A 25,290-nucleotide genomic window follows, 5' to 3' on the forward strand; every position below is an offset into this window, starting at 1 on the left:
TGGAGAGAGACAGAGCAGGACCAATTTACAATAACGATTCCAGGGTTGAGATATCTCATTATGAAAATTGATTAGAGGAATTGTGACAGCTTTCCTCGAAGATGCTGAGACTTAGAAGAGATTATTTTGAATCTGGCAAAATCATTTGAGGTCTGGTCAGAGTAGACGAGGGGAAGACTTTGCTACTTGTGACAGAATTGAGAATAAGATGCAGAGGTTTGAAGTGATTGACGAAAGAAGTAACTGCAGTGTAAGAAATAGCTTTATCACAGTCTATAGAATGCATTACCTAGAGGAGGCAGTTTCAGTAAAAGATGCAAGAAAGCACTAGTTGATTAATTAAAGAGAAATAATGTGCAGGTTAAGGAAAAGGCACTAATTTGTGATATGTATTTGGAGATCTAGTTCAAACATGATGGACCAAATGGCTTCCTTTTACTGTGATTTGGACTTAAAATTACTTTAAAGTAAAGTGTAATTGGCTCTGGGACACGGCGGAAAAGGGTGAGGTAAACAGGACGTGAGTGATCGCAGACTTGACAGTTCGAGGGACAGATAGGAGATTTTGTAGCCGCAATCAGGAATCCAAACACAAAACTTGCATGAAAGAACAAAGAAGAGGAATAGATTCAGTTGCCCCGAGCGAAGACTGTGACCACACCTTCACCCGCTGTTGGAGAATCTGCCTGATATGAATGAACCAACCACCAATAGGTCCGCAACCAAAAAGCACAACTTTCCTCGCGTGTTCATCCAGTGAGAAGCACCAAGAGGAAGGCAGCCTTTTTCCTACATTTTGTAAGCTTGACCATTTGGGAAGAGAGCCCCCCTTCTCTGACATTCTGTTCTCTAAAGATCAAATGTATTGGTTCCTGATGTTGCGTGAGGCCAGTGAACTTCCACAATTCTACCACACTGTTGCTTCCAAATCTATTTCTTTCCTTACCATCTTCTCATGTTTCATCTTCTCAATCAACCGTCTGTCTGTGTTTCTTCCGAATGTTGTTCAGAAAAGTAATTCCTTTCATCCCTTTAACTTCCAAATTATGTTTGTTCCTCACGGAAACTGGTATTCTGCTTCACTTTATCTATTGCCTTGAAAATTCTGGACTAATCTGTAATTGACAGTGAGTTTCCTGTTAGCAGTGCTATTTACAAGAGGATTAACTGAACTTAACCACTTCAGTGCATAATTTAATATTGCCTTGCATATCTCCAAAAATTTTAAGAGCCTGCTGTTTGTACTTTTATGTTGGTTTTCATGGCTATTTAGTTTCTGCTCACACATTTGAGTGCTTGCTGAGTCTCAGAGTTTGGCTTCATGACAGGAATCCTGAAGGCAATATCCTCTGTTTTGCACCATCTCATCGTATTGATGACCTACATTCTGTATGCAGTTCTATCCATTCATCTGTTGATAATTTCACACTACATTGATCAAGTCCTTCCATTTCATGAGAACATTTTCCATTCTTGCAAGGGATTTGGCTATCACTGGTGAAGTTATCATTTGTTGTCCTTCACTAATTGCCGTGGAACTGAGTGGATGGCTGGGAGGGTGGTTCAGAGCTACCTACATTGCTGTGGCTCTGCAGCCACATGTAGTGGTGTAAGGATGATCGAATACTCCCCGAAAGGACATGAGTGAATCGGATGGGTTTTTACCAACATTTGTTGATAGTTTCATGATAGTGTTGCTGGAAATAACTTTTAGTTCTGAGTATTTTTTAATGAAATGTAAATTTGACCAGCTACAGTGTTGGAACATGAACCTACATTCTCCAGAGCATTTAGCTCAATGATATTGCCACTATACCACTGTGACTCAGCCATTATTGCAGTTTATTTCTTCGCTATTTCTTCTCTTTCCCTGGAGTACTTCCCTTCTGCTGTCTGAGCTGAAAATGTGTGTCCTCCTCCTTCAGTGTTGCCTTTACAGCTTCACATGTTACAATCGCTGCTCGTCAGATTTACCTTTTCCAGGAAGGTTCTGGCAAGGTTACTTCTAAATAGGTTTATGCCACCGTGGCAGATGAAAACCTTCCATACCATGGGAACGTTGCAGCGCAGAAGCAATTTAAATAATTCCAGGGATGGGATATCCCATTATGAAAATTGACTGGGGGAGTTGGGACAGTTTTCCTCGACTGACCTAGCATTTGCTTCTCCCCACACAATTTTGCCGTTTCTTCAAAATAAAAAAAATACATAATTTAACTACTTAACTTGCATTCCTTGGATGGTTAAAAATATCCAAACAAAAATGAACATTTCTCTTACTTCTTGTTCTTCCTTAATAGGTGCCGCAGCCTCAAACACTTAAATTATGACATCTGCCGAAGCTGTTTCTTTTCGGGACGCACATCCAAGGGGCACAAGTTACATTACCCAATGGTGGAGTACTGCACTTCAGTGAGTAATACATTGTTCCACTTGATAGAATTATTCCGATCTGTGGAAACTTAGGGATTTAACCATTTAAATACAATCTGCCCTCAAAGTTGAAGTAGTTTGCTAAAATGATAAAAGGCCAACAGCTTAAATCAGGCTTCAATACCAGAAATACAATGTTGTGCAGAAGCTCTTTGAGGTCAAGTTGAGGCTCACGCCCACTCTTTTCTCCAGCTTTGTCACCACCATTCTTAATCTCATCAAGAACAAGCTTCTCAGTGGCCTGGACAGGATGTATGGAAAACCTTTTCACCTCAACCAGTTAAAATCACCGAAGAAAATGACACTGACCTCGCTTATGGAGATTCAGTATGTGGTTCACAACGTCATTTCCGCTCGCAGAAGTCTTCAAATCTCCCTTAAGGCCTTTGCAGAAGTATACTGAAGAATTAGCCTCAACCTTAAATTTGCCACCCAGGTTGATGGGGTTGTTAGGAAGGCATACCGTGTGTTAGGCTTCATTGGTAGAGGGATTGAGTTTCGGAGCCATGAGGGCATGTTGCAGCTGTACAAAACTCTGGTGCAGCCGCACTCGGAGTATTACGTACAGTTCTGGTCGCCGCATCATAGGAAGGATGTGGAAGCGTTGGAAAGGGTGCAGAGGAGATTTACCAGGATGTTGCCTGGTATGGAGGGAAGGCGTTATGAGGAAAGGCTGAGGGACTTGAGGCTGTTTTCGTTCGAGAGAAGAAGATTAAGAGGCCACTTAATAGAACCATACAAGATGATCAGAGCATGAGATAGGGTGGACAGTGAGAGTCGTTTGGCTCGGATGGCCATGTTTGACGCGGTGGGGCATAGCTTTAAATTGAGGGGTGATAGATATAGGACAGAAGCCAGAGGTAGGTTCTTTACTCAGAGAGTAGTAACGGCATGGAATGCCCTGCCTGCAACAGTAGTAGACTTGCCAACTTGAAGGGCATTTAAATGGTCGTTGGATAAACATATGGATGATAATGGAATAGTGTAGTTTTGATGGGCTTCAGGTTGGTTTCACAACATCAAGGCCGAAAGGGCCTGTACTGCGCTGTTATGTTCTGTGTTCGAACCTCAAGATGACTCAAATCCTTTACCAATCTGTCAAGTTGTGGCCCATCTTTTCATCAAAATTAATAGAGAAATCCTCCCAAATGTAGAACATTTCCCTTAGATGGGACGCTCTCTCTCTTTTAAGGCTGACATCGATACAGAGATTCTAACATTACGTCCAATCTGCGAGTGGCACCTTTGGACTCCAGAGGATGAGAATGCACAATTGTGACATCTGTGCTGATCGCAAGATCCTTGAGTTCAAGGCATGCATCGTTCAGCCTCTTCTATATGACTGTGAAACCTGGATAACATAGAGCTGCCACTTCAAGACCCTTTCAGCACAGTTTTGTCATGGATTCTCCACATCAGCTAGGAGGAAAAACCTCCTAGCATCAGCATTGATGCCATGATGATTTGAAACAAACCCCATTGGGCTGGCCATGTACTTTGGATGCCTAAGTTATGACTACCAAAGTAAATTTTTGCCAACTCAAGGAAGGCATCTGATCAAGAAGTAAAAGGAAGCATTTCAAAGACCTTGAAATGTTCCTTCAAGAAATACTACATCGAGGTCAAAGTATGGGATATCCCCATTCAGAAGAAACCAACTTGTTGAATCTCCTGTATGAAGGCACATAATTCTTCAACAGCACCAGACAAGAAGTTGAAGTGTGGTAAAGGAACTGGAGAAAGGAATGCTGGTGTTCTCAAGGCCAAGACCACTTCCATCACACTGAAAGACCTCCTAAACATGTGGTCAGATATGTGGCTCTAGTTGAGGCTAATCAACCCGCACAGAGCTCATGACCTGTGATATGGAATTTCCAAGCTGGGCAATCATACTCATCAGCCAGTGATGGCTCTTAATATTGTGCAGAATGTGATTTGATCACAAATGAGTACTGTGTGTAGCTTTGAGCATTGCCACAGAAAGACCAGGTTTTATAGAATAATCAGAATGGTGCTGCATGAGAAACTGGAATTAGGAGGAGATAGGTGATACTTAATTGTTATTTGTTTCTGGGCCATTGGCATCGCTAACTGGGCCAGCATTTACTTCCCATCCTTAGTTACCCTTGTAATTGGTGAATCAATGTAGCCCATGTGCTGTAGGTAGACTCAGTCAGTCAGGGGAGAATTTCCAGGACTTTGACCCAGTGGTAGTGAAAGAACAGCAATATATTTCCAAGTTGAGATGGTGAGTGGCTTAGACAGGGTGTTGTAGGTGGTGCTGTTCCCATATATCTGTTACGCTTGCCCTTGTAGATGAAATTTGTCACAGGTTTGGAAAGTCCTGTCTCAGGATCTTTTGCAGATTTCTCAGTGCATCTCATAGATGGTGCACACTGCTGCTATTGAGCACTGCAGGGAGGAGGCTGCTTTTTCCTGGATGGTGTCGAACTTCTTGAGTGCTTTCGCAGCTGCACCCATCTAGGCAAGTGGGGATTATTCCACCATTCTTCTGACTTGTTCCATGTAGCTGGTGGACAGGCTTGGGGAATCAGGAGGTGAGTCACTTGATGCAGTAATCGGAGCTTTGGGCCTGCTCTAGTAGCCACTGCATTTAAATAGGAAGTCCAGTTGAATTTCTGTTCAGTGGTAAAACCCGGGATTTTGATAGCGGACAATTCAGTGATGGTGACACCTTTGAATGTCAAGGGACAATTTATGGATTTTCTCTTCCTGGAGATGGTCATTACCTGGTATTTGTGCAGTATAAATGCGACTTGCCAATTACCAGCCCAAGCCGAGACATCGTTCTGGCCTTGTTGCATTTGGACATGGACAGATTCAGTATCTGAGGAGTGGTGAATGATGCTGAATATTCTGCTATCCCTGGTGAACATCCCCACTTCTGAGCTTATGATGGAGAGATGATGGGATAAATCAGCTGAAGATGGTTAGGCTTCGGACTGTACCCTCAGGACCTCCTGCAGGTGACCTCTAACAACCAAAATGCCAATCATGAGAGGCGATGACCTAATGGTATTATGACTAGACTATTAATCCAAACACTCAGGTAATGTTCTGAGGACCTGGTTCAAATTCCACCATGGCACATAATGGAATTTAAATTCAATGAAAATCTGGAATTAAGCGTCTAATGATGATCGTAAATCCATTGCCAATTGTCGGAAAACCCCATCTGATTCACTTATGTTCTTTAGGGAAGGAAACTGCGTGGCCTGCTGTGGCCTACATGGAACTCCAAATATCAGTTGGGCAATTTGGGATGGGCAATAAAAGCTGGTCTAACCAGCAATTACCTCTTTCCGATTCAAGAATGAAAAAATATCGTCCTCTGTACAGATATTATTCCAACCAGTGGTGAGTTTCTGCTGGATTCCCACCAGCTCCAGTTATGCGAGCGCTCTTTGATGCCACACTCGGTCAAATGTAGCCATCCTTAGCTCACCTCGGGAATTCAACTCTTTTGACCATGTTTGAACAAAAGCTGTAATGAAGTCAGGAGCTGATGAGGTGGCAGAATTGAGGATCTTCTACAGGGATCCGAGGGATGTGGCATATCGAGATTTCCAGAAAGAATTTGACCAGTTGCTGCATAAAAAAGTGAACCAGAAGGTTAGATCCAAGGGGATTAAGGGTAGAATATTGGTTTGAATAAAGGGCTGGCTAACTGACAGAAAGCTGAGTGTCAGGATAAATGAGTCTTTGCCTGGATGGTGAATTGTTACTGGTGGGTTGCTGCGGGGTTCAGGTCTCTGACCTGAACTCTTTGTAACGTATACAAATGATATGTAAGCAGAGACAAAATGTAACATAACAGAATGCGTGGATGATTCTGAAAGAGATGGGAAAACAGCCTGTGATGTGAAATTAAACAGAGACAGCTGAATATTGACAGGCGAGGAGAATGGACCAGAATCTGGCAGGTGGTTAATGTGCATAAGCACAAGGCTTGCCTATTTTGTCCATGAGAAAAAGGGCGAATTTTTATTTAAATGGAGGGAAGGTTCAAAGTGTGTCAGTGCAGAGTTGTCTGGCTGTCTTTGTAGCTGAAAGTGGGTATGCAGGAAGAGCATAGCATAAGAAAGGCAGATGGAACTCTGGCATTTATCACCAAAGGACTGGATCATTAAAGTAACACAGTGTTTTTCCGAACACATTGGGTGTTGGTGAGACCAAAGTATTGTGTCCAGTTTTGATCCCCTTACTGAGGATGGATACATCTGCACTGGAGGCAGTTCAGAGGAGGTTGGACTGATTGATTCCCGGGATGAAAGGGCTGTCATATGAGAAGTTGCTGAGTAGCTTGTGCCTGTACTTGCTGGTGTTCGAGAGAGTGAGGGGGTGGTTCTGATTGAGGTATATGAAATAGTAAAGGGGATTGAAAAGATGGGGATTGAAAAGATGGGCATTGAGCACATGTTCGCCATTGTGGGACAGTCTCAAACAAGAAGCTGTAGCTATCGAGTGAGAGATGGAATGTTCAAAATGGAGATGAGGAGAGAGTTGTGAATCTGTGGAATTCATTGCCCCTGAATGCAATGGAGGCAGCACCAATCGACCGATTCAAGAAAGAAATAGATATGTTTCTGATGAAAAATAGGGAGAAAGGGCCATGGGGAGCAGGCAGGAGAGTGGAGTTGAGATCAGGAAAGGATCAGCAACCACGGCTAACAAGATAAGTCAGGGACAGGATGAAAGCAAAAGAAAAAGCATAAAATGTGTTGTGGTTAGTGGGAAGCCAGTGGATTGGGAAGCCTTTTGAAAACTAGCGGCGGACATGTAAAAAGGCAATAAGGGGGAAGATGATGAAATTTGAGGGCAATATTAACGAGGGTAATATGGAAAAAAATTGCATGAGTTTTTTTCAGCTAGAAAAGGTATGAGAAAGGCAAGAGTACAAATAAAGAGAACAAAGAAAATTACAGCACAGGAACAGGCCCTTCGGCCCTCCAAGCCTGCTCCGATCGAGATCCTCTGTCTAACCTGTCACCTATTTTCTAAGGGTCTGTGTCCATTTGCTCCCTGCCTATCCACGTACCTGTCCATAAGACCATAAGACATAGGAGTGGAAGTAAGGCCATTCAGCCCATCAAGTCCACTCCGCCATTTCAGTCATGGCTGATGGGCATTTCAACACCACTTGCCTGCACTCTCCCCATAGCCCTTGATTCCTTTTGAGATCAAGAATTTGTCGATGTCTGCCTTGAAGGCATCCAACGTCCCGGCCTCCATGCACTCTGCGGCAATGAATTCCACAAGACCACCACTCTCTGGCTGAAGAAATGTCGTCTCATTTCAGTTTTAAATTTACCCCCTCTAATTTGAAGGCTGTGCCCACGTGTCCAAGTCTCCCCGCCTAGCGGAAACAACTTCCTAGCGTCCACTCCTTCTAAACCATACATTATCTTGCAAGTTTCTATTAGATCTCCCCTCAACCTTCCAAACTCTAACGAGGACTATCCCAGGATCCTTAGCCGTTCATCATACGTTAAACCTACCATTCCAGGGATCATCCGTGTGAATCTCCGCCGGACATGCTCCAGGGCTAGTATGTCCTTCCTGAGGTTCAAAATTGGACACAGTATTCTAAATGGGGCCTAACTAGAGCCTTCTAAAGCCTCAGAAGCACATCGCTGCTTTTACATTCCAACTCTCTTGAGATAAACAACAACATTACGTTCGCTTTCTTAATTACGGACTCGACCTTCAAGTTAACTTGTAGACAATCCTGGACCAACACTTCCAGATCCCTTGGCACTTCTGACTTGCGAATTTTCTCACCATTTAGAAAATAGTCCATGCCTGTATTCTTTTTTCCAAAGTGCAAAACCTCACATTTACTCACATTGAATTTCATCAGCCATTTCCTGGGTCACTCTCCTAAACTGTCTACATCTTTCTGCAGCTTCCCCACCTCCTCAGTACGACCTGACTGTCCACCTATCTTCGTATCAGCGGCAAACTTCGCCAGAATGCCCCCAGTCCCTTCATCCAGATCATTAATATATAAGGTGAACAGATGTGGCCCCAACACTGAACCCTGCGGGACACCGCTCGTCACCGGTTGCCATTCTGAAAAAGAGCCTTTTGTCCCAACTCTCTGCCTTCTGTCAGACAGCCAGTCCTCAATCCAAGCCAGTAGCTCACCTTGAACACCATGGGCCCTCACCTTGCTCAGCAGCGTCCTGTGAGGCACTGTATCAAAGGCCTTTTGGAAGTCTAGATAGATAACATCTACTGGGATTCCCTGGTTTAACATACTTGTTACCTCTTCAAAGAATTCTAATAGGCACAACGTCCCCTGACTAAATCCATGCTGACTTGTTTTAATCTGACCCTGCACTTCCAGGAATTTAGAAATCTCATCCTTGACAATGGATTCTAGAATTTTACCAACTACTGAGGTTAGGCTAATCGGCCTGTAATTTTCCATCTTTTGCCTTGATCCTTTCTTAAACAAGTGAGTTACAACAGCAATTTTCCAATCATCTGGGACTTTCCCTGACTCCAGTGACTTTTGAAAGATCACGACCAATGCCTCCGCGATTTCCTCAGCCACCTCCCACAGAACTCTAGGATGTAGCCCATCGGGGCCAGGAGATTTATCAATTTTTAGACCCTTTAGGTTTTCTAGCACTTTCTCTTTTGAAATGCCTACCGTACTCAACTCTGCCCCCTGACTCTCCCTAATTGTTGGCATACTACTCATGTCTTCCACTGTGAAGACTGACGCAAAGTACTTATTGAGTTCTTCAGCTATTCCCTGATCTCCCATTACTAGCCTTCCAGCATCAATTTGGAGCGGCCCAATATCTACTTTGGCCTCTCATTTGTTTCTTGTGTATTGAATGAAGCTTTGACTATCATTTCTAATATTACTAGCTAGCCTACCTTCAAAATGATCTTCTCCTTCCTTGTTGCTCTCTTTGTTATCCTCTGTCTGTTTTAGTAGCCTTCCCAATCTTCTGATTTCCCAGTGCTCTTGGCCACTTTATAGGCTGTCTCTTTTACTTTGTTATATTTCCTGACTTCCTTTGTCAGCCATGGCTGTCTAATCCCACCCCAGATAATCTTTGTTTTCTTTGGCATGAACCTCTGTACTCTGTCCTCAGTAACACGTATAAACTCCTGCCATTGTTGGTCTACTGTCTTCCCCGCTAGGCTCTGCTTCCAGTCGATCTTCGTCAATTCCCCTCTCATGCCCCTGTAATTACCTTTATTTAACTGGAATACCATTCCATCCGATTTTGCCTTCTCTCTTTCAAACTGCAGACCGAACTCTCCCATATTATGATCACTGCCTCCTAAGTGTTCCCTCACTTTAAGATCTTTTATAAAGTCTGGCTCAGTGCATAGCACCAAGTCCAGAATAGCCTGTTCCCTTCTGGGCTCCATCACAAGCTGTTCCAAAAAGCCATCCTGCAAACATTCCATGAACTCTTTTTCTTTGGATACACCAGCAACATTATTCACCCAATCCACCTGCATGTTGAAGTCCCCCATGATCACCGTGACCTTGCCTTTCTGACGTGCCCTATTTATTTCTTGGTGCATCTTGCGCCCCTCATCCTGATCACTGTTAGGAGGTGTGTACATAACTCCCATTATAGTTTTTTTTGCCTTTGTGGTTCCTCAATTCCACCCACATAGACTCCACATCTTCTGACCCTATGTCATTTAGTGCCGTAGATCTCATTCCATTCTTAACGAACAAGGGAACCCCACCTGCTCTGCCCACCTCCCTCTCTTTTCGATATGTTGTGAATCCTTGGATGTTTAACTGCCAGTCCTGAGCTCCCTGCAACCATGTCTCTGTGCTGCCTACCACATCATAATCATTCAAGAGGATTTGTGCTGTTAATTCATCTACTTTGTTGCGAATGCTAAGAGCATTTAGATGAAGTGTCTTAATGCGAGCTTTCTTATCAATATGAGAGAGGTTGGACATGCCAAGATGCCTTAAGTTATCCTTCCTTTTTGCTGTATTCCTAGTCTGCCTCGAGCTTAAATCCACCTGTACACATGCTATCCTGTTGCTTATCTTTCCATTTAACTCCATACTCCCTGTCTCTTTCACTTTCCCTTCCCCCCGACTCACGAGTTTAAAGTCTTACTGACCACCCTATTCATCTTTTTTGCTAGAACACTGGTTCCAGATCGGTTCAGGTGGAGACTGTCCCGATGGTACAGATCCCCCCCGGTTCCAAAACTGATGCCAATGCCCCATGAAATGGAATCCCTCTTTCCCACACCAATTCCTTCGCCACATGTTTACTTCCCTAACTTTCTTTTCCCTATGCCAATTGGCACGTGGCTCGGGCAGTAATCCAGAGATTATGACCCTTGAGGACCTGTACTTCAATTTCTTTCCTCGTGTTTCATAATCCCTGAGCAGGACCTCTACCCTAGCTTTGCCTATGATGTTAGTCCCAACGTGGACCACAACAACCGGATCTTCCCCCTCCTGCTCCAATATCCTTTCAACCCGGTCGGAGATGTCTCGCACCCTGGCACCGGGCAGGCAACACACCGTGTGGGACGCCCGATGCAGCTTGCACAGGATACTATCTGTCCCTCTAATTATAGAATCCCTGATAACAACTACCTGTCTTTTTGCTCCCCCCCTCTTGAATGACATTGTGCGCCACGGTGCCATGGTCAGCTGGCTCATCCTGTCCACAGTCCTTTTCCTCAACCGTACAGAGAGCAACAATCTCATACCTGTTGCAGGTATCTGTCCAGATATATCTGAAAAGACGCTAATGTGTCTGCGTCTACCAACTCCGCTGGCACCGCGTTCCAGGCACCCACCACCCTCTGTGTATAGAACTTTCCACGCCTATCTCCCTTAAACTTTCCTCCTCTCACTCTGAACTCATGACCCCTAGTAATTGAGTCCCCCACTCTGGGGAATAAGCTTCTTGCTATCCACCCTGTCTCTCCCCTCATGATTTTGTAGACCTCAATCAGGTACCCCCAATCTCCATCTTTCTCATGAAAATAATCCTAATCTACTCAACCTCTCTTCATAGCTAGCACCCTCCATACCAGGCAACATCCTGGTGAACCTCCGCTGCACCCTGCCCAAAGCGTCCACGTCCTTTTGGTAACGTACACAGTACTCTAAATGTGGCTGAACCAAAGTCTTATACAACAGTACATGACCTGCCAACTCTTGTACTCAATACCCCGTCCGATGAAGGAAAGCATGCCGTATGCCGCCTTGACCACCCTCTTCACCTGGCTTGCCACCTCCAGGGAACAATGGACCTGAACACCCAGGTGTCTCTGTTCATCAATTTTCCCTAGGACTTTACCATTTACTGTATAGTTCGCCCTTGAATTAGATCTTCCAAAATGCGTCACCTCACATTTGCCCGGATCGAACTCCATCTGCCATTTATCTGCCACACTCTGCAGTCTATCTATATTCTGCTGTAATCTCTGACAGTCCCCCTCACTATCTGCTGCTCCACCAATCTTAGTGTCATCTGCAAACTTGCTGATCAGACCACCTACACCTTCCTCCAAATCATTTACGTATATCACAAACAACAGTGGTCCCAGCACAGAACCTTGTGGAACACCACTGGTCACAGGTCTCCAATTTGCGAAACTCCTTACTACCACTACTCTCTGTCTCCTGTTGCCGAGCCCATTTTTTTTTTATCCATCGAGCGAGCACACCCTGGACCCCATGCGACTTCACTTTCTCCATCAGCCTGCCATGGGGAACCTTATCAAACACCTTACTGAAGCCCATGTAAATGACATCTACAGCCTTTCCCTTTCAATCAACTTTGTCACGTCGTCAAAGAATTCTATTAAGTTGGTCAGACATGACCTTCCCTGCACAAAACCATGTTGCCTATCACTGATAAGCTGATTTGCTTCCAAATGGGAACAGATCCTATCCCTCAGTATCTTCTCCAGTAGCTTCCCGACCACTGACGTCAGGCTCACTGGTCAATAATTACCTGGGTTATCCTTGCTAACCTTCTTAAACAAGGCGACAACATGAGCAAGTCTCCAGTCCTCCGGGACCTCACCCGTGTCTAAGGATGCTGCAAAGATATCTGTTAAGGCCCCGGCTATTTCCTGTCTCGCTTCCCTCAATAACCTGGTATAGATCCCCACCTTAATGCCTTTTTGGAGACCCAACACTTCATCCTTCCTTGTGTCAACTTGACCTGGAGTAAGCAAACATCTATCCCTCACATCACCATCTGTCATGTCCCTCCCCTTGATGAATACCGATGCAAAGTATTTGTTAAGAATGTCAAGATAATACAGTGTGAGGCTGGATGAACACAGCAGGCCAAGCAGCATCTCAGGAGCTTTTGTGCTCCTGAGATGCTGCTTGGCCTGCTGTGTTCATCCAGCCTCACATTGTATTATCTTGGAATTCTCCAGCATCTGCAGTTCCCATTATCTCTGTTAAGAATGTCATCCATTTTCTCTGACTCAGTGCATAACGTTGCTTCTTTGTCCTTAAGTAGGCCAATCCTTCCTCTAGTTACCCTCTTGCTCTTTATATATGAATAAAAGGCTTTGGGATTTTCCTTAACCATGTTTGCCAGCAATATCTCATGTCTTCTCTTAGCCCTCTTCATCCCTCGTTTCAGATGCGCTCGAAATTCCCCGTGTTCTTCCAAAGATTCATCTCTCTTCAGTCGCCTGGACCTAATCTATGCTTCCTTTTTCCTCTTGGCTAGTCTCACAATTTCATCTGTCACCCATGGTTCCCTCATCTTGCCTTTTCTGTTCCTCATTTTCACAGGAACATGTCCTGCACGCTAATCAAACTCTCTTTAAAAGCCTCCCACATATCAAATGTGGATTTACCTTCAAACAGTTTCTCCCAATCTAAATTCCCCAGATGCTGTCAAATCTTGGTATAGTTGGCCTTCCCCCAGTTTAGAACTCTTCCTTTAGGACCACTGCCATCCTTGTCGATGAGTATTGTAAAACTTAGGGAATTGTGGTCGCTATTTCCAAAGTCACTCCCTGCTGTAATTTCAACCATCTGGCTGGGTTCATTCCCCAGCACCAGGTCCAGTATGGCCCCTTCCCGAGTTGGACTACATACACACTGCTCTTGAAAACCCTCCTGGACACACCTTACAAATCCTGCTCCATCTTGACCCCTAACACTAAGTGAATCCCAGTCAATGTTGGAAAAATTAAAATCTCCCATCACCACCACCCTGTTTCTCCTACACCTTTCCATTATCTGTTTACATATTTGGACCTCTATCTCACGCTCGCTGTTGGGAGGCCTGTAGTACAGCCCCAGCATTGTTACTGCATCCTTCCTATTTCTGAGTTCTACCCATATTGCCTCAATGCTTGAGCCCTCCATGGGGCCCTCCTTCAGTACAGCTGTGATATCGTCTTTGACCAGTATTGCAACTGACATTAAAAAGTAGCAGTAGATCACTGGAAAAGGAGGCTGAAGAATCAGTATGAGGAATGAAGAAATGGAAGAGGAACTGAACAGGTACTTTGTATCAGTCTTCATGGTAGAAAACACCCATCGCATACTAGAACTTTGAGAGTTAGGGGCAGTGGTGAATTTCATAGCCATAACTAAGGAAAAGGTGCTCGGGAAGCAGAAAAGTCTGAAGGTGGACCAATCACCCCTGGACCAGATGGACTGTACTGCAGAGTTCTGAAGGAGATAGCTGAGGAAATTGTTGAGGCATTAGTGGTGATCTTTCAGGAATCACTGGAGATAGGGAGGATCTCAGGGATTTGGAAAATGGCTAAAGCAACACCCCTGTTTATGAAAAGAGAGAGGCAGAAGAAGGGAAATTATAGGCCAGTTATCCTGACCTCAATCATTGGTAAGATTTTAGAGTCCATTATTAAGGATGAGATTGCAGAGACCTTGGAAGTACATGACAAAATCGGGCTGAATCAGCACAGCTTCATCGAGGGGAAGTTCTACTTGACAAATCTGTTAGAATTCTTTGAGTAGAAAGTGAGCAAGTTAGACAAAAGGAAGCCAGTGAATGTGATTTGTTTGGATTTCCAGAACGCTGTTGAGAAGGTACCAAATAAGATGAGAGCCCATAGTGTTTTAGCAAGGTACTGCCACAGATAGAGCATTGGCTGACTGTCAGAAGGCAGAGAGTGTAGATAAAGGGGTCTTTTACAGGATGGCAGCTGGTGACTAGTGGAGTCCTGCAGGGATCAGTGTTGGGACCACAACAGTTCACGTCATACCTTAATGATATGTACGAAGCAACTGAGACATTGTTGCTGAGTTTACAGTCGACACAGTGACAGATGGAGGGACAGATAGCAGTGAGGAAGTTGAAGAAGGACTTGCATAGGCTCGGAGACTGGGCAAAGAAGTGGCAGACAGAGACTGTGTGGGACACTGTGAGGTTATGTGCTTTGGTAGGAAAAATGGAGGCGTAGATTATTTTCTAAATGAGAACGGGCATTTGAGGTCTGAAGCACAACTGTCCCTCGTTGCCCTTGAGAAGGTAGCAGTTAGTTTCCTTCTTGAACTGCTGAAAGTACATTTGCTGTTGGTAGATACAATGCCATTAGGGAGGGAATTTTGGATTTTGACCCAGCATGTTACCAGCTGAGCCTGAACATTGTCCAGTTCACTCTGCACAAAATAACCCTTTTTACCCCTGGAATTAACATCATGAACGTTCTGAGAACTGCTGTTGTAAGCATATCCTCGCTTAATAGACCAAAACTGTACACTGTGCTCCTTGAGTGGCGTCACCAATGTCTTGTGAGGAAAGATTTTCACTCCTTCCCTCCTTGAAATAAAGATTTGCACCTCACGTGCCTTCTAAAATACATGCTGTGCATAGAAGCTAAATTTTTGTGCTTCATGTACGCCTTTTGGAAATCCAAATTAACGACATCTGCTAATTTCGCTTCAACGACCCGGTTTGTTGAAGAATTAGAATTCCTTGAAGTAGAAACTCAAATGGATTCACCATATTTTTAAATTTATCCTTTTCACTTAACTTATCAAATCTGCCTGAATATGATCTAAATGGTTTGCTGCTGCCTTTTTCAATAATAAATTCTAGCAATTTCCCAATGACAAACTTTAGACGAAGTAAATTCGTACTTCGCTGCATTCTGCTGGGATCTTTCCACAATCTAGAAAAGATTACAGCCAATACATCCATTTGGGCAGCACGGTGACTCAGTGGTTAGCTCTTCAGCCTCACAGCGCCAGGGCCCGGGTTCGACTCCAGCCTTGGGTAACTGTCTGTGCGGAGTTTGCACATTCTCCCTGTGTCTGCATGGGTTTGCTCCATGTGCTCCAATTTCCTCCCGCAGTCCAAAGATGTGCAGGCTAGGTGGATCGGCCATGCTGAATTGCCCATCGTGTTCAGTGGTGTTTGGGTTATAGGGGTGGGGTGGGATGCTGCAAGGGGCGATGTGGACTTGTTGGGCTGTCGGACCTGTTTCCACACTGTAGGGAACCTAATTTAATCTCATCTCTGCAGTCAACTCTTATAATCCTCCATGTTATCATCTAATTTAGTCTGAAGGGATGCCTGAGAACTAACGAAGTGAGGGAACAGGTTTTATGTCTGTATTAATTGAGGATGAATTGAGTGTGAGTTGGTTGTATAAATATGGGAGCTAGTAATTAGGGGTTGAAGTTTATGGAGTATTATTAAAAGAAATAAAGCTCTGATGGTACGATGTGGGGTTGGACTCTTTGCATACCTGGGATCCAAGTCTTTAGGTCCCAGGGAACCTGTTAACTTCATCTTCTCAGTTTTCCTCAATGTTTCCTTGAGGATTTCCTTCTCCCTTTCGCTCCCTACTTTTCGCCCATTGATATTTTTTGTATGTTTTCTACTGTGAAATCAGATGGAAAATATTGGTTCAAAGCTTGTGCCATTACCCTCATTTCCCATCATGAATTCCCCAGTCTCACCCTCTCATGAGCCATTATTCACTGTCTTTACTCTTTTCCTTTTGATACACTTGTGGAAGCCTTTACTGTATTTATATTAATGTCTCCCTCATTATTACTTTGGTCATCTTTTGTTCACATCTGAAATATTTCCAGTTCCACAATTTTCCAATCTTTCTTTCAATTTATACTATCTTTAACTTTCTTAGATAGCAACAGATGGCACCATGGTGCATTCTAGCTGTACATCCTTTCATTCTAAATTGACAATATTTTTGTTCAGAGTTATGAAATATCCCCTGAAACATCTGCCATTGTTTCTCTATGGTCTTACCTTTTAAACTATTTTCCCAGTTCAACTCTGCCTTTATACTCCTGAATTATCTTCAATGAAAGTTTAAGATATTAAACAGTTTCAGACCGAATTCTCGACCTCGACCTTGATGTAAAATTCTACCACATCCTGATCATTCTTACCCAGAGAATCCTATACTATTGATGAGTTGTATCTCAAAACATACTACCAGGTCTAAAATATCTTAATCCCTGCTTGGTTCCAGTGGTACAGTTTTAAGACTCCAAATGCATTCTGTGAATATATGCTGAGGGGTAGATAACTGCTCTTAACATCAAGGTGCCATTCAACCAAATATGACATCAAGGAGCCGTCGCAAAGCTGCAGTCAGTAAGAATCAGGTGAAAAACCCTCTGCCGGCTGGAACCTTACCATAAAGGAAGTGGTTGTGGTTGTTGGAAGTCAGTTGCCCCAACTCCAAAGCATCACTGCGGGGGTTACGTAAATTTGTGCCCTGAGCTCAACCATCTTCAACTATTTGATCAAATGCCATCCCTCCGTCAGAAGGTCGTACGTGGGGATGTTCTCAGTTGATTGTGTCATGTTCAGCACCACTCATAGCTCCTCAGATGCTGAAGTAGTCCATGTCCACGGAACATAAGTGATGAGAAGCAAGTGGTAGTTGTGCTGTGCAACTTACGGGCAATGAACGTCACCATTAAGGAGAATCTAACCATTGCCCCATGACTTCCACTCCTTTACTGCCAATATGCTGAGGCTTATCAGGTTTCCAGAAACTGAATTGGACCAAACTTATAGTTATTGTGACGACAAGAGCAGGTCAGAGGTTAAGAATTCTGCAGTGAATAATGAGCCCCCTGTCTACACAAAGCCTGTCCACCATCTATCAAGCCCAAGTCAGGAATGTAATCTCCACTGGTCAGGACTGGTGCAGCTCCATCAACACTCAGGAAGCTTGAATCATATGGACAAAGCAGCCTGTTGGATTGGTACCCCACCCACCACCTTCAACATCTGTTCTATCATCAGTAATGTATAATTAGTGCCCCATGCAAGTTTCCCTCCAAGCCACACACACTATCCTGACTCGGAACGATATCACTGTTCATTAATAGTCATTGAGTTAAGATTCTGGAGCTTCTTTCTGAACAGCACTGCTCTAAGGACTGCAGTTATTCAAGAAGGCAGCTCACCACCACCTTCTCCAGGGTAATTGGGCTTAGCCAGCAACATCCACATCCCGTGAATAAAAAAGAATCTTCCAGGCTATCTGTGCCAATTGGACTCACAGTTTATGGTAACATCTTTCTTACAAGATCCCATTACTTCTTGGTCTATAGCCTCTCTGCTATCCTGGACTGTATCTTCTGTCAGGGGATCTATGAATCTGAAACTGTCACAGCCGTGACTTCTTTCCTTTGCTGCTCCTTATCTCTACCCAAACTGATTCTATATTTTGCCTGGGAGCCAGTTAGCTCAGTTGGCTGGTTTGTAATTCAGAATGATACCAACAGCATGGGATACTACACTGTCTGAAGTTACAATGAAGGAGTCTCCTTCTCAACCTGTCTCCTCATCTGAGGTGTGGTAACCTTCAATTTAAACCACCTCCAGATATCTCTCTTGACTGTGAGAGCAGCCCTGTGGTCCCATCTGGGACTATAGTGACTTTGAATCTCCAAACCAAGATAATTTCTCACCAATGTATTGATCTCATCTTTGACACAGTGCAGAAAACCAAAAAAATTAAACCCAATGAGATGAATTTTGGATCACTGGATTATATGGCAAAATTGGACAAAAAAATGCACTATTGTTAAAATAATTAGCAGTTCAACCAGAAAGGCCACTAATGTGAATCCTGGATCTGTGTATCATTTGAAATGACTTAATTGTATAGTTCTAGTATTTGGCCACAAGATGGAGAATTCTTCTCAGGTGATGTTGTAGCCAGAAGATAGAAAGATGACAGAAATGTTTGGAGAGATATGGGCCAAGCACAGGCAGGTGGAACTAGTTCAGTTTGGGATTGTGATCAACATAGACTGGTTGGACCAAAGGATCTGTTTTCATGCTGTCTGACTCTATGAAACTGAAGCTTAATAGTCTGAAACTCACATTCAGACATATCTAACTTTATCATAATCTTACAGAAAGATAGCCGACTTTATCCCTCAGAGTTGCAGACTCTTCAATTTTACATCTTCAAAGACATTTAGCAGGGAGAGCATGGATTATCGAGTGAGTTGAGTCGATTGGTTCATTGTTAATTCTGAACTAAATTTGATTTATTTTACATTTTTAGACAACATCAGGTGAAGATGTGCGTGATTTCACCAAGGTGCTGAAAAATAAGTTCAGATCAAAGAAATACTTGGCCAAGCATCCTCGTTTGGGTTATTTCCCAGTACAAACAGTCCTAGAAGGTGAGAACCTTGAGATGTAAGTTTATTGATGTGAGATTTACGAATGTATCAATGCCCATTTGGGAGTTGACAAATATTGCAGCATGATTCATTCTGCAGCTTTGCAGGAGAGTGAGGTTGTCCATTTGCGCATATGTCAGACATACACAATACAAAAACAAGGGGGGCTTAATGATATCATTGGTCCTCTCGCCTTCAAAACAGTGTAGTTACTCAGAGAGTGCATCTGCTGAGGACTTGTTGATACTGTCACTAACGTGCAACCTTCCTTGATATCTTTCTCTGTCCTCCAGTTCTGTCTTTAAAAACGACAATCAATTCCCCGCTCCTCAAAAGAAAAGAACCTTTGGCTGAACAGAGAACAAAGAACAGTACAGGCCCTTCGGCCCACGATGTTGTGCCGACCTATTATCCCACTAAGATCAAGCTACCCTGCATACCCTTCATTTTACTGTCCTTCATGTGCCTATCCAAGAGTCGCTTAAAAGTCTCTAAATGTATCTGACTCCATTACCACTGCCAGCAGTGCATTCCACACACCCGCCACTCTCTGTGTAAAGAACTTAGTTCTGACATCTCCCCTCCTCCTTCCTCCAGTCACCTTAAAATTTCTCCCCCTCGTAATAGTCATTTCTGCTCTGGGAAAAAATCTCTGACTATCCACTCCAGCTATGCCTCTCATCATCTTGTGTACCTCAATCAAGTCACCTCTCATTCTTCTTTGCTCCAATGAAAAAAGTCCTCGCCCCCGAACCCTTTCTCCTAAGACCTGCCATCCATTCCATGCAGCATCCTGCTAACTCTCTTCTACACCCTCACTAAAGCTTCCACATCCTCCCTGTAATGAAGCAACCAGAACTGAAGGCAATATTCCAAGCGCTGCTCCATCCCCACGAACTAATGCTCGATTCCAAATCCCTTTCCTCTTGATGCTTTAAATTCATTGCTGTCTTTCGTGTAATTTCATATTTGAATTCACTGGATCAACTTGCCCCTGCATTCCTGAGACGGTCACAGTGACTTCCCCCCGGCAGTCCTGTCCCGCTCACAGTGACTTCTACCAGCAGTCCTGATCCGCCCGAAGTGACTTCTCCCCGCAGCCCTGACCCGCTCACAGGGACTGGCCCCCGCAGCCCTGACCCGCTCACAGACTGGCCCTTGCAGCCCTGACCTGCTCACAGGGACTGGCCCCCGCAGCCCTGACCCGCTCACAGGGACTGGCCCCCGCAGCCCTGACCCGCTCACAGGGACTGGCCCCCGCAGCCCTGTCCCGCTCACAGGGACTGGCCCCCGCGGCCCTGACTTGCTCACAGGGACTGGCCCCCGCAGCCCTGACCCACTCACAGTGACTGGCCCCCGCGGCCCTGACCCACTCACAGCGTACTGCCCCCCGCAGCCGTGTCCCGCTCACAGCGTGCTGCCCCCCGCAGCTGTGTCCCGCTCACAGCAGACTGGGCCCCGCAGCCCTGTCCCGCTCACAGGGACTGGGCCCCGAAGCCCTGTCCCGCTCACAGCGTACTTCCCCCCGCAGCCGTGTCCTGCTCACAGCGTACTGCCCCCCGCAGCCATGTCCCGCTCACAGCGTACTGCCCCCCGCAGCCGTGTCCTGCTCACCGCGTACTGCCCCCCGCAGCCATGTCCCGCTCACAGGGACAGGCCCCCGGAGCCCTGACCCGCTCACAGGGACTGGCCCCCGCAGCACTGACCCGCTCACAGGTACTGAACCCCGCAGCCGTGTCCCGCTCACAGGGACTGGACCCCGCAGCCCTGACCCGTTGAGAGGGACTGGCCCCCGCAGCCGTGTCCCGCTCACAGGGACATGCCCCCACAGCCCAGACCCGCTCGCATCGACATGCCCCCCGCAGTCCTCTCCTGCTTACAGCGACTTGCCCCCCGCAGTCCAGTCCCGCTCACCGCCTACTGCACCCCGCAAACCTTTCCCGCTCACTGAGACTGGGCCCCGAAGCCCTGTCCCGCTCACAGCGTACTGCCCCCCGCAGCCGTGTCCTGCTCACCGCGTACTGCCCCCCGCAGCCATGTCCCGCTCACAGGGACAGGCCCCCGTAGCCCTGACCCGCTCACAGGGACTGGCCCCCGCAGCACTGACCCGCTCACAGGGACTGAACCCCGCAGCCGTGTCCCGCTCACAGGGACTGGACCCCGCAGCCCTGACCCGTTGAGAGGGACTGGCCCCCGCAGCCGTGTCCCGCTCACAGGGACATGCCCCAGCAGCCCAGACCCGCTCGCATCGACTTGCCCCCCGCAGTCCTCTCCTGCTCACAGCGACTTGCCCCCCGCAGTCCAGTCCCGCTCACCGCCTACTGCACCCCGCAAACCTTTCCCGCTCACTGGGACTGGGCCCTGCAGCCCTGTCCCGCTCATCGGGACTGGCCCCCGCTGCACTGACCCACCCCCAGGGACTGGTCCCCGCAGCCGTGTCCTGCTCACCGCGTACTGCCCCCCGCAGCCATGTCCCGCTCACAGCGGACTGGCCCCCGCAGCCCTGTCCCGCTGACAGGGACTGACCCCTGCAGCCCTGTCCCGCTGACAGGGATTTGCCCCTGCAGCCCTGACCCGCTCACTGTGACTTGCCCCCGCAGCCCTGACCTGCTCACAGCGACTTGCCCCTCCTTCCTGACCTGCTCACAGGCACTTGTTCCCTCCGTCGTAACCCGCTCACAACGACTTGTCCCCTCTGTCCTGACCCGCTGACAGCGTCTTGCCTCCCATCCCTCTTAGACAGGTCACCCCTTGCTCAGAAACGGTCCCAATTATCCATGAACCAGAAACCCTGCCCCCTGTGCCAGCTCCTTAACCATGCATTCATCTCACCTATCTTTCTATGACTTAGCTCACTAAGATGTGGCACTCATGGCAACCCATAAATTATTACCCTCTCGGTCCTGCCTTTCAGCCTCTTTGCTAACTCCTTGCACATAGTCCGCAGAATGTCATCCCTCTTTCTGCCGATGTCATTGGTACCAACGTGCACCGTGGCCTCTGGCTGCTCACCCTCCCCTTTTAGAATTTGTTGCAACCACTCATAGATGTCCTTGACCTTGCACCAGGGAAGCAACACGCAGCCCTGGTGTCTCAAATGTGGCAACAGAATCTATGCCCCCAACGAATGAGTCTCCAACCACACTCGCTCACTTGGATTTGCCTTACTCTGTCCCACAGCAGGGTGTTTTGCACTATGGACCTGGCTACTGCTGATTATATAACTGACCCAGTTTAGTTTTAGATCAGTGTTAACCTTGGTTTAGTGGATAGCCAAGCACCTCAGTAGTCTACAATACAGGAGAAATGCATTCTTAAGCTGACAGATTCTGTGACAGTCAAGGACAAGCACTGAATTGTTCTGACCTCATTTCCAACACCTGGCCCGTAGCCTTGCATGGCTTGGATTGCACTTGCACATTTAAAAAAAAATAAATGTAACGATGATGTGAGGGTAAGGACATGGAATTTTTTTGATATGGCCATATTCTCTCTTGTTGGAGCTGATTGCTGCTTCGCACTTGTATGGTGCAAATGTAACTTATCCTTTCTCAGGCCAAGCCTGATCGTTGTCCAATTCTCACTGTATTTTCTCATCGTTGACTTAATGTTGGTTCGGCCCAACAGTGTTGCACATACCCTGCCTATTCTGAAACTCTGTCACTTAATATTAAGTCTAATAAAGACAAGTATCCAATCTGCCTTCCAAACCACTTCAACGACCTGGTCCATTACATTGTGGGATCAACAGGCATACACATCAAGATCCTGAGATCCCTCTGATCATTGGTGCTTGTGAGGTCCCTATGATTCATCATGGGCTTCAAGATCTGATTGTGCTGTGTCACCTCATCCTTATCCCGTTTGTCCTAACATGAAATAATGTTCTCAAACGCTTCTCAAAAATTATTCCCAATCCTACTTTTTGTAATCATGATACAAGTGAGCATAAAACTTGGAACACGACGGCAACAGGAATGTGCCCTTTGGCCCACCATGTTGGGCCAAACATGACAACAAATGAAAAAATCCCTTCTGCCTGTCCTTGATCCATAGTCCTCCATTCCTTGCATATTCGTGCACGGAACTAAAAGTCCCTTTTAAATGCTTTCATCGTATCTGCATCCACTACCACCCCGGGCAATGTATTCCACACTTTTAACATGCTCAGTGTGAAATATTTGCCCCTCACATCTCTTTTGAACTTCCCCCCTCTCAGCGTAAATGCATGCCCCCTAGTAGTGGACACTTCAACTCCGGGGGAGAAGTTTTCTGACCGTTAGCTGTATTGAAATATCTCCTAATTTTATAGACTTCTATCAAGCCTGCCCTCAGCTTCTACTGCCCCAGAGAAAACGAAGAGTTTTTCCAGCTCCTCCCTCTCGTTCATACCCTCTATTCCAGTCAGCATGCTGGTAAATCTCTTCTGCACCCTGTCCAAAGCCTGCACATCCTAAGTGTAATGTGGCGGCCAGAATTGGATGCAATACTTTGTGTGGTCTCAACAAAGTCTTGTAAAGCTGCAGTGTGACATCCTGACTCTTGCACTGAGTTCCCCTATGAATAAAGGCAAGCATGCGATATGCCTTCTTGACCACCCTATCTACTTGTGTGGCTACTGTCAGGGAGTTATGGTCTAGGACCCCAAGATCCCTCTGGACATCACTGCTGTTTGGGGTTCTGCCATTAACTGTGTATCCCTTTCCTTAACACTTGGTCTCCTAAAATGTAACACCTCATGCCTGCCCAGATTAAATTCCATCGGCCATTTCTCCGCTCGTGTTTGCAATTGGTCTGTATCTTGCTGTGTCCTTTGACAACCTTCCATGCTGTCCACAAGTCCACTGGTCCTTATATCATCTGCAAACTTAGTAATCCCCAATCTACATTTGCCACCAAGTCATTTACATATATCACAAACAGCAGAAGTCACATCGATGCGGAACACCACTCGTCACTGAGCTGCAGCCAGAAAAACAGCTTTCCACCACTGAGACGGCAAGAACTGCAGATGCTGGAATCAGAGTTAACCAAGTGTGGAGCTGGAGGAACGCAGCAGGTCAGGCAGCATCAGAGGAACAGGAAAGCTGACATTGTTGATGCTGCCTGGCCTGCTGTGTTCCTCCAGCCCTATACTGTGTGATCTTTGTTAGCCTTCCACCGCGACCGTCTGCCTTATATGGGCAGGCCAAGTCACCATGGATCTCATGGATCTTAATCTTCTGGATGAGCATACCATGAGGGACCTTGTTGAAAACGTTCGTAAAATCCATGTATATGCTATCAACTGTTCTACCCGAATTGATCACCCTTGTCACCTCCTTGAAAACTTCACTGACTTGGTAAGACATAACCTGCCCCGCATAATGCCATGCTGGCTGTCCCTTATTAGCCCATACCTTTGAGACATGAGACACTCACCAGTCTGTAGTTTCCTGGAAAGTTCCTGTTTTCCTGCTTGAACAGAGGAACGACTTTATCCACTCACCAGTCTCCGCAACCCCTCCAGTGCCTGGCAAGGATATCAGATCCTGTTGAAAGTGGTGTGTTGATGCATTTGTGTCATGATTGTGTTTTGTTTGAGCCCTAACATTGAAAGCAGTGTAAGAATGTCTTTGTGCAGCAGGCGAGGTGTGATGAGACTGAGCCTTCATACAATTGCAAGATGTTGAAAATTTGCCATTATTTATGAAAACAGTGATAAATTTCCATGATCAACATTTCTGTTACACTGCGATGATTATCCCGTGGCATGTAAAATCAGAAAGATACGATAAAATGAGACTGGGTCATATGCAGGGAGAATGTTTGCCTTTCATGTCTATAGAAGTAGTGAAATATTTCCATGAAGCTAAAAGTCACTTTTCCGTTCATTGAAGGACACAATCATCGCCTTGGAAGCTTCATCACGATACTACTTTGCATTTCTGAAGAGGGAAGAAGAAATCAACATGCAAATTCAATTCCATGGTTTTGGAAGTCCCTTTGAGAACACGATTCATTTGCGCCGGCATAATGCTCTGACCAAGAAAGAATTGAAGGTGAGTTTGTAGTTTGGAAGATCGCAGCAATTTATGCATCAACTTCTTCATCGATAATGTTCCATTGCTTTCAAACTGCATTTTCCTCTCTGCGAGATAATAACTGTTAGAACAAGCAACAGCATCGGTAGATGGTCCATGGGG

The 25,290-nt window shown here is 45.7% G+C and overlaps 1 protein-coding gene across 1 annotated transcript; it reads left to right on the forward strand.

The window, feature by feature from the left end:
- The first annotated feature begins 2,350 nt into the window (after positions 1 to 2,350).
- LOC132207576 (utrophin-like) lies at positions 2,351 to 25,128 on the forward strand. The gene is made up of 3 exons (XM_059643531.1): positions 2,351 to 2,412; positions 18,985 to 19,105; positions 24,985 to 25,128. Exons 1-3 carry the CDS (start codon positions 2,392 to 2,394, stop codon positions 25,092 to 25,094), a joined length of 252 nt encoding a protein of 83 aa, XP_059499514.1. The 5' UTR covers positions 2,351 to 2,391; the 3' UTR covers positions 25,095 to 25,128.
- The last annotated feature ends 162 nt before the right edge of the window (positions 25,129 to 25,290 follow it).

Source organism: Stegostoma tigrinum, unplaced genomic scaffold (assembly GCF_030684315.1).
Source record: "Stegostoma tigrinum isolate sSteTig4 unplaced genomic scaffold, sSteTig4.hap1 scaffold_103, whole genome shotgun sequence".
In the NCBI taxonomy this organism is placed as follows: Eukaryota; Metazoa; Chordata; class Chondrichthyes; order Orectolobiformes; family Stegostomatidae; genus Stegostoma; species Stegostoma tigrinum.

Coding starts and splice junctions, on each gene's coding strand:
- LOC132207576 (XM_059643531.1), top strand. CDS start 2,392: ATGGTGGAGTACTGCACTTCA. Junction 2,413..18,984: donor TGGTGGAGTACTGCACTTCA/GTGAGTAATACA, acceptor TTACATTTTTAG/ACAACATCAGGTGAAGATGT. Junction 19,106..24,984: donor AGTACAAACAGTCCTAGAAG/GTGAGAACCTTG, acceptor CGTTCATTGAAG/GACACAATCATCGCCTTGGA.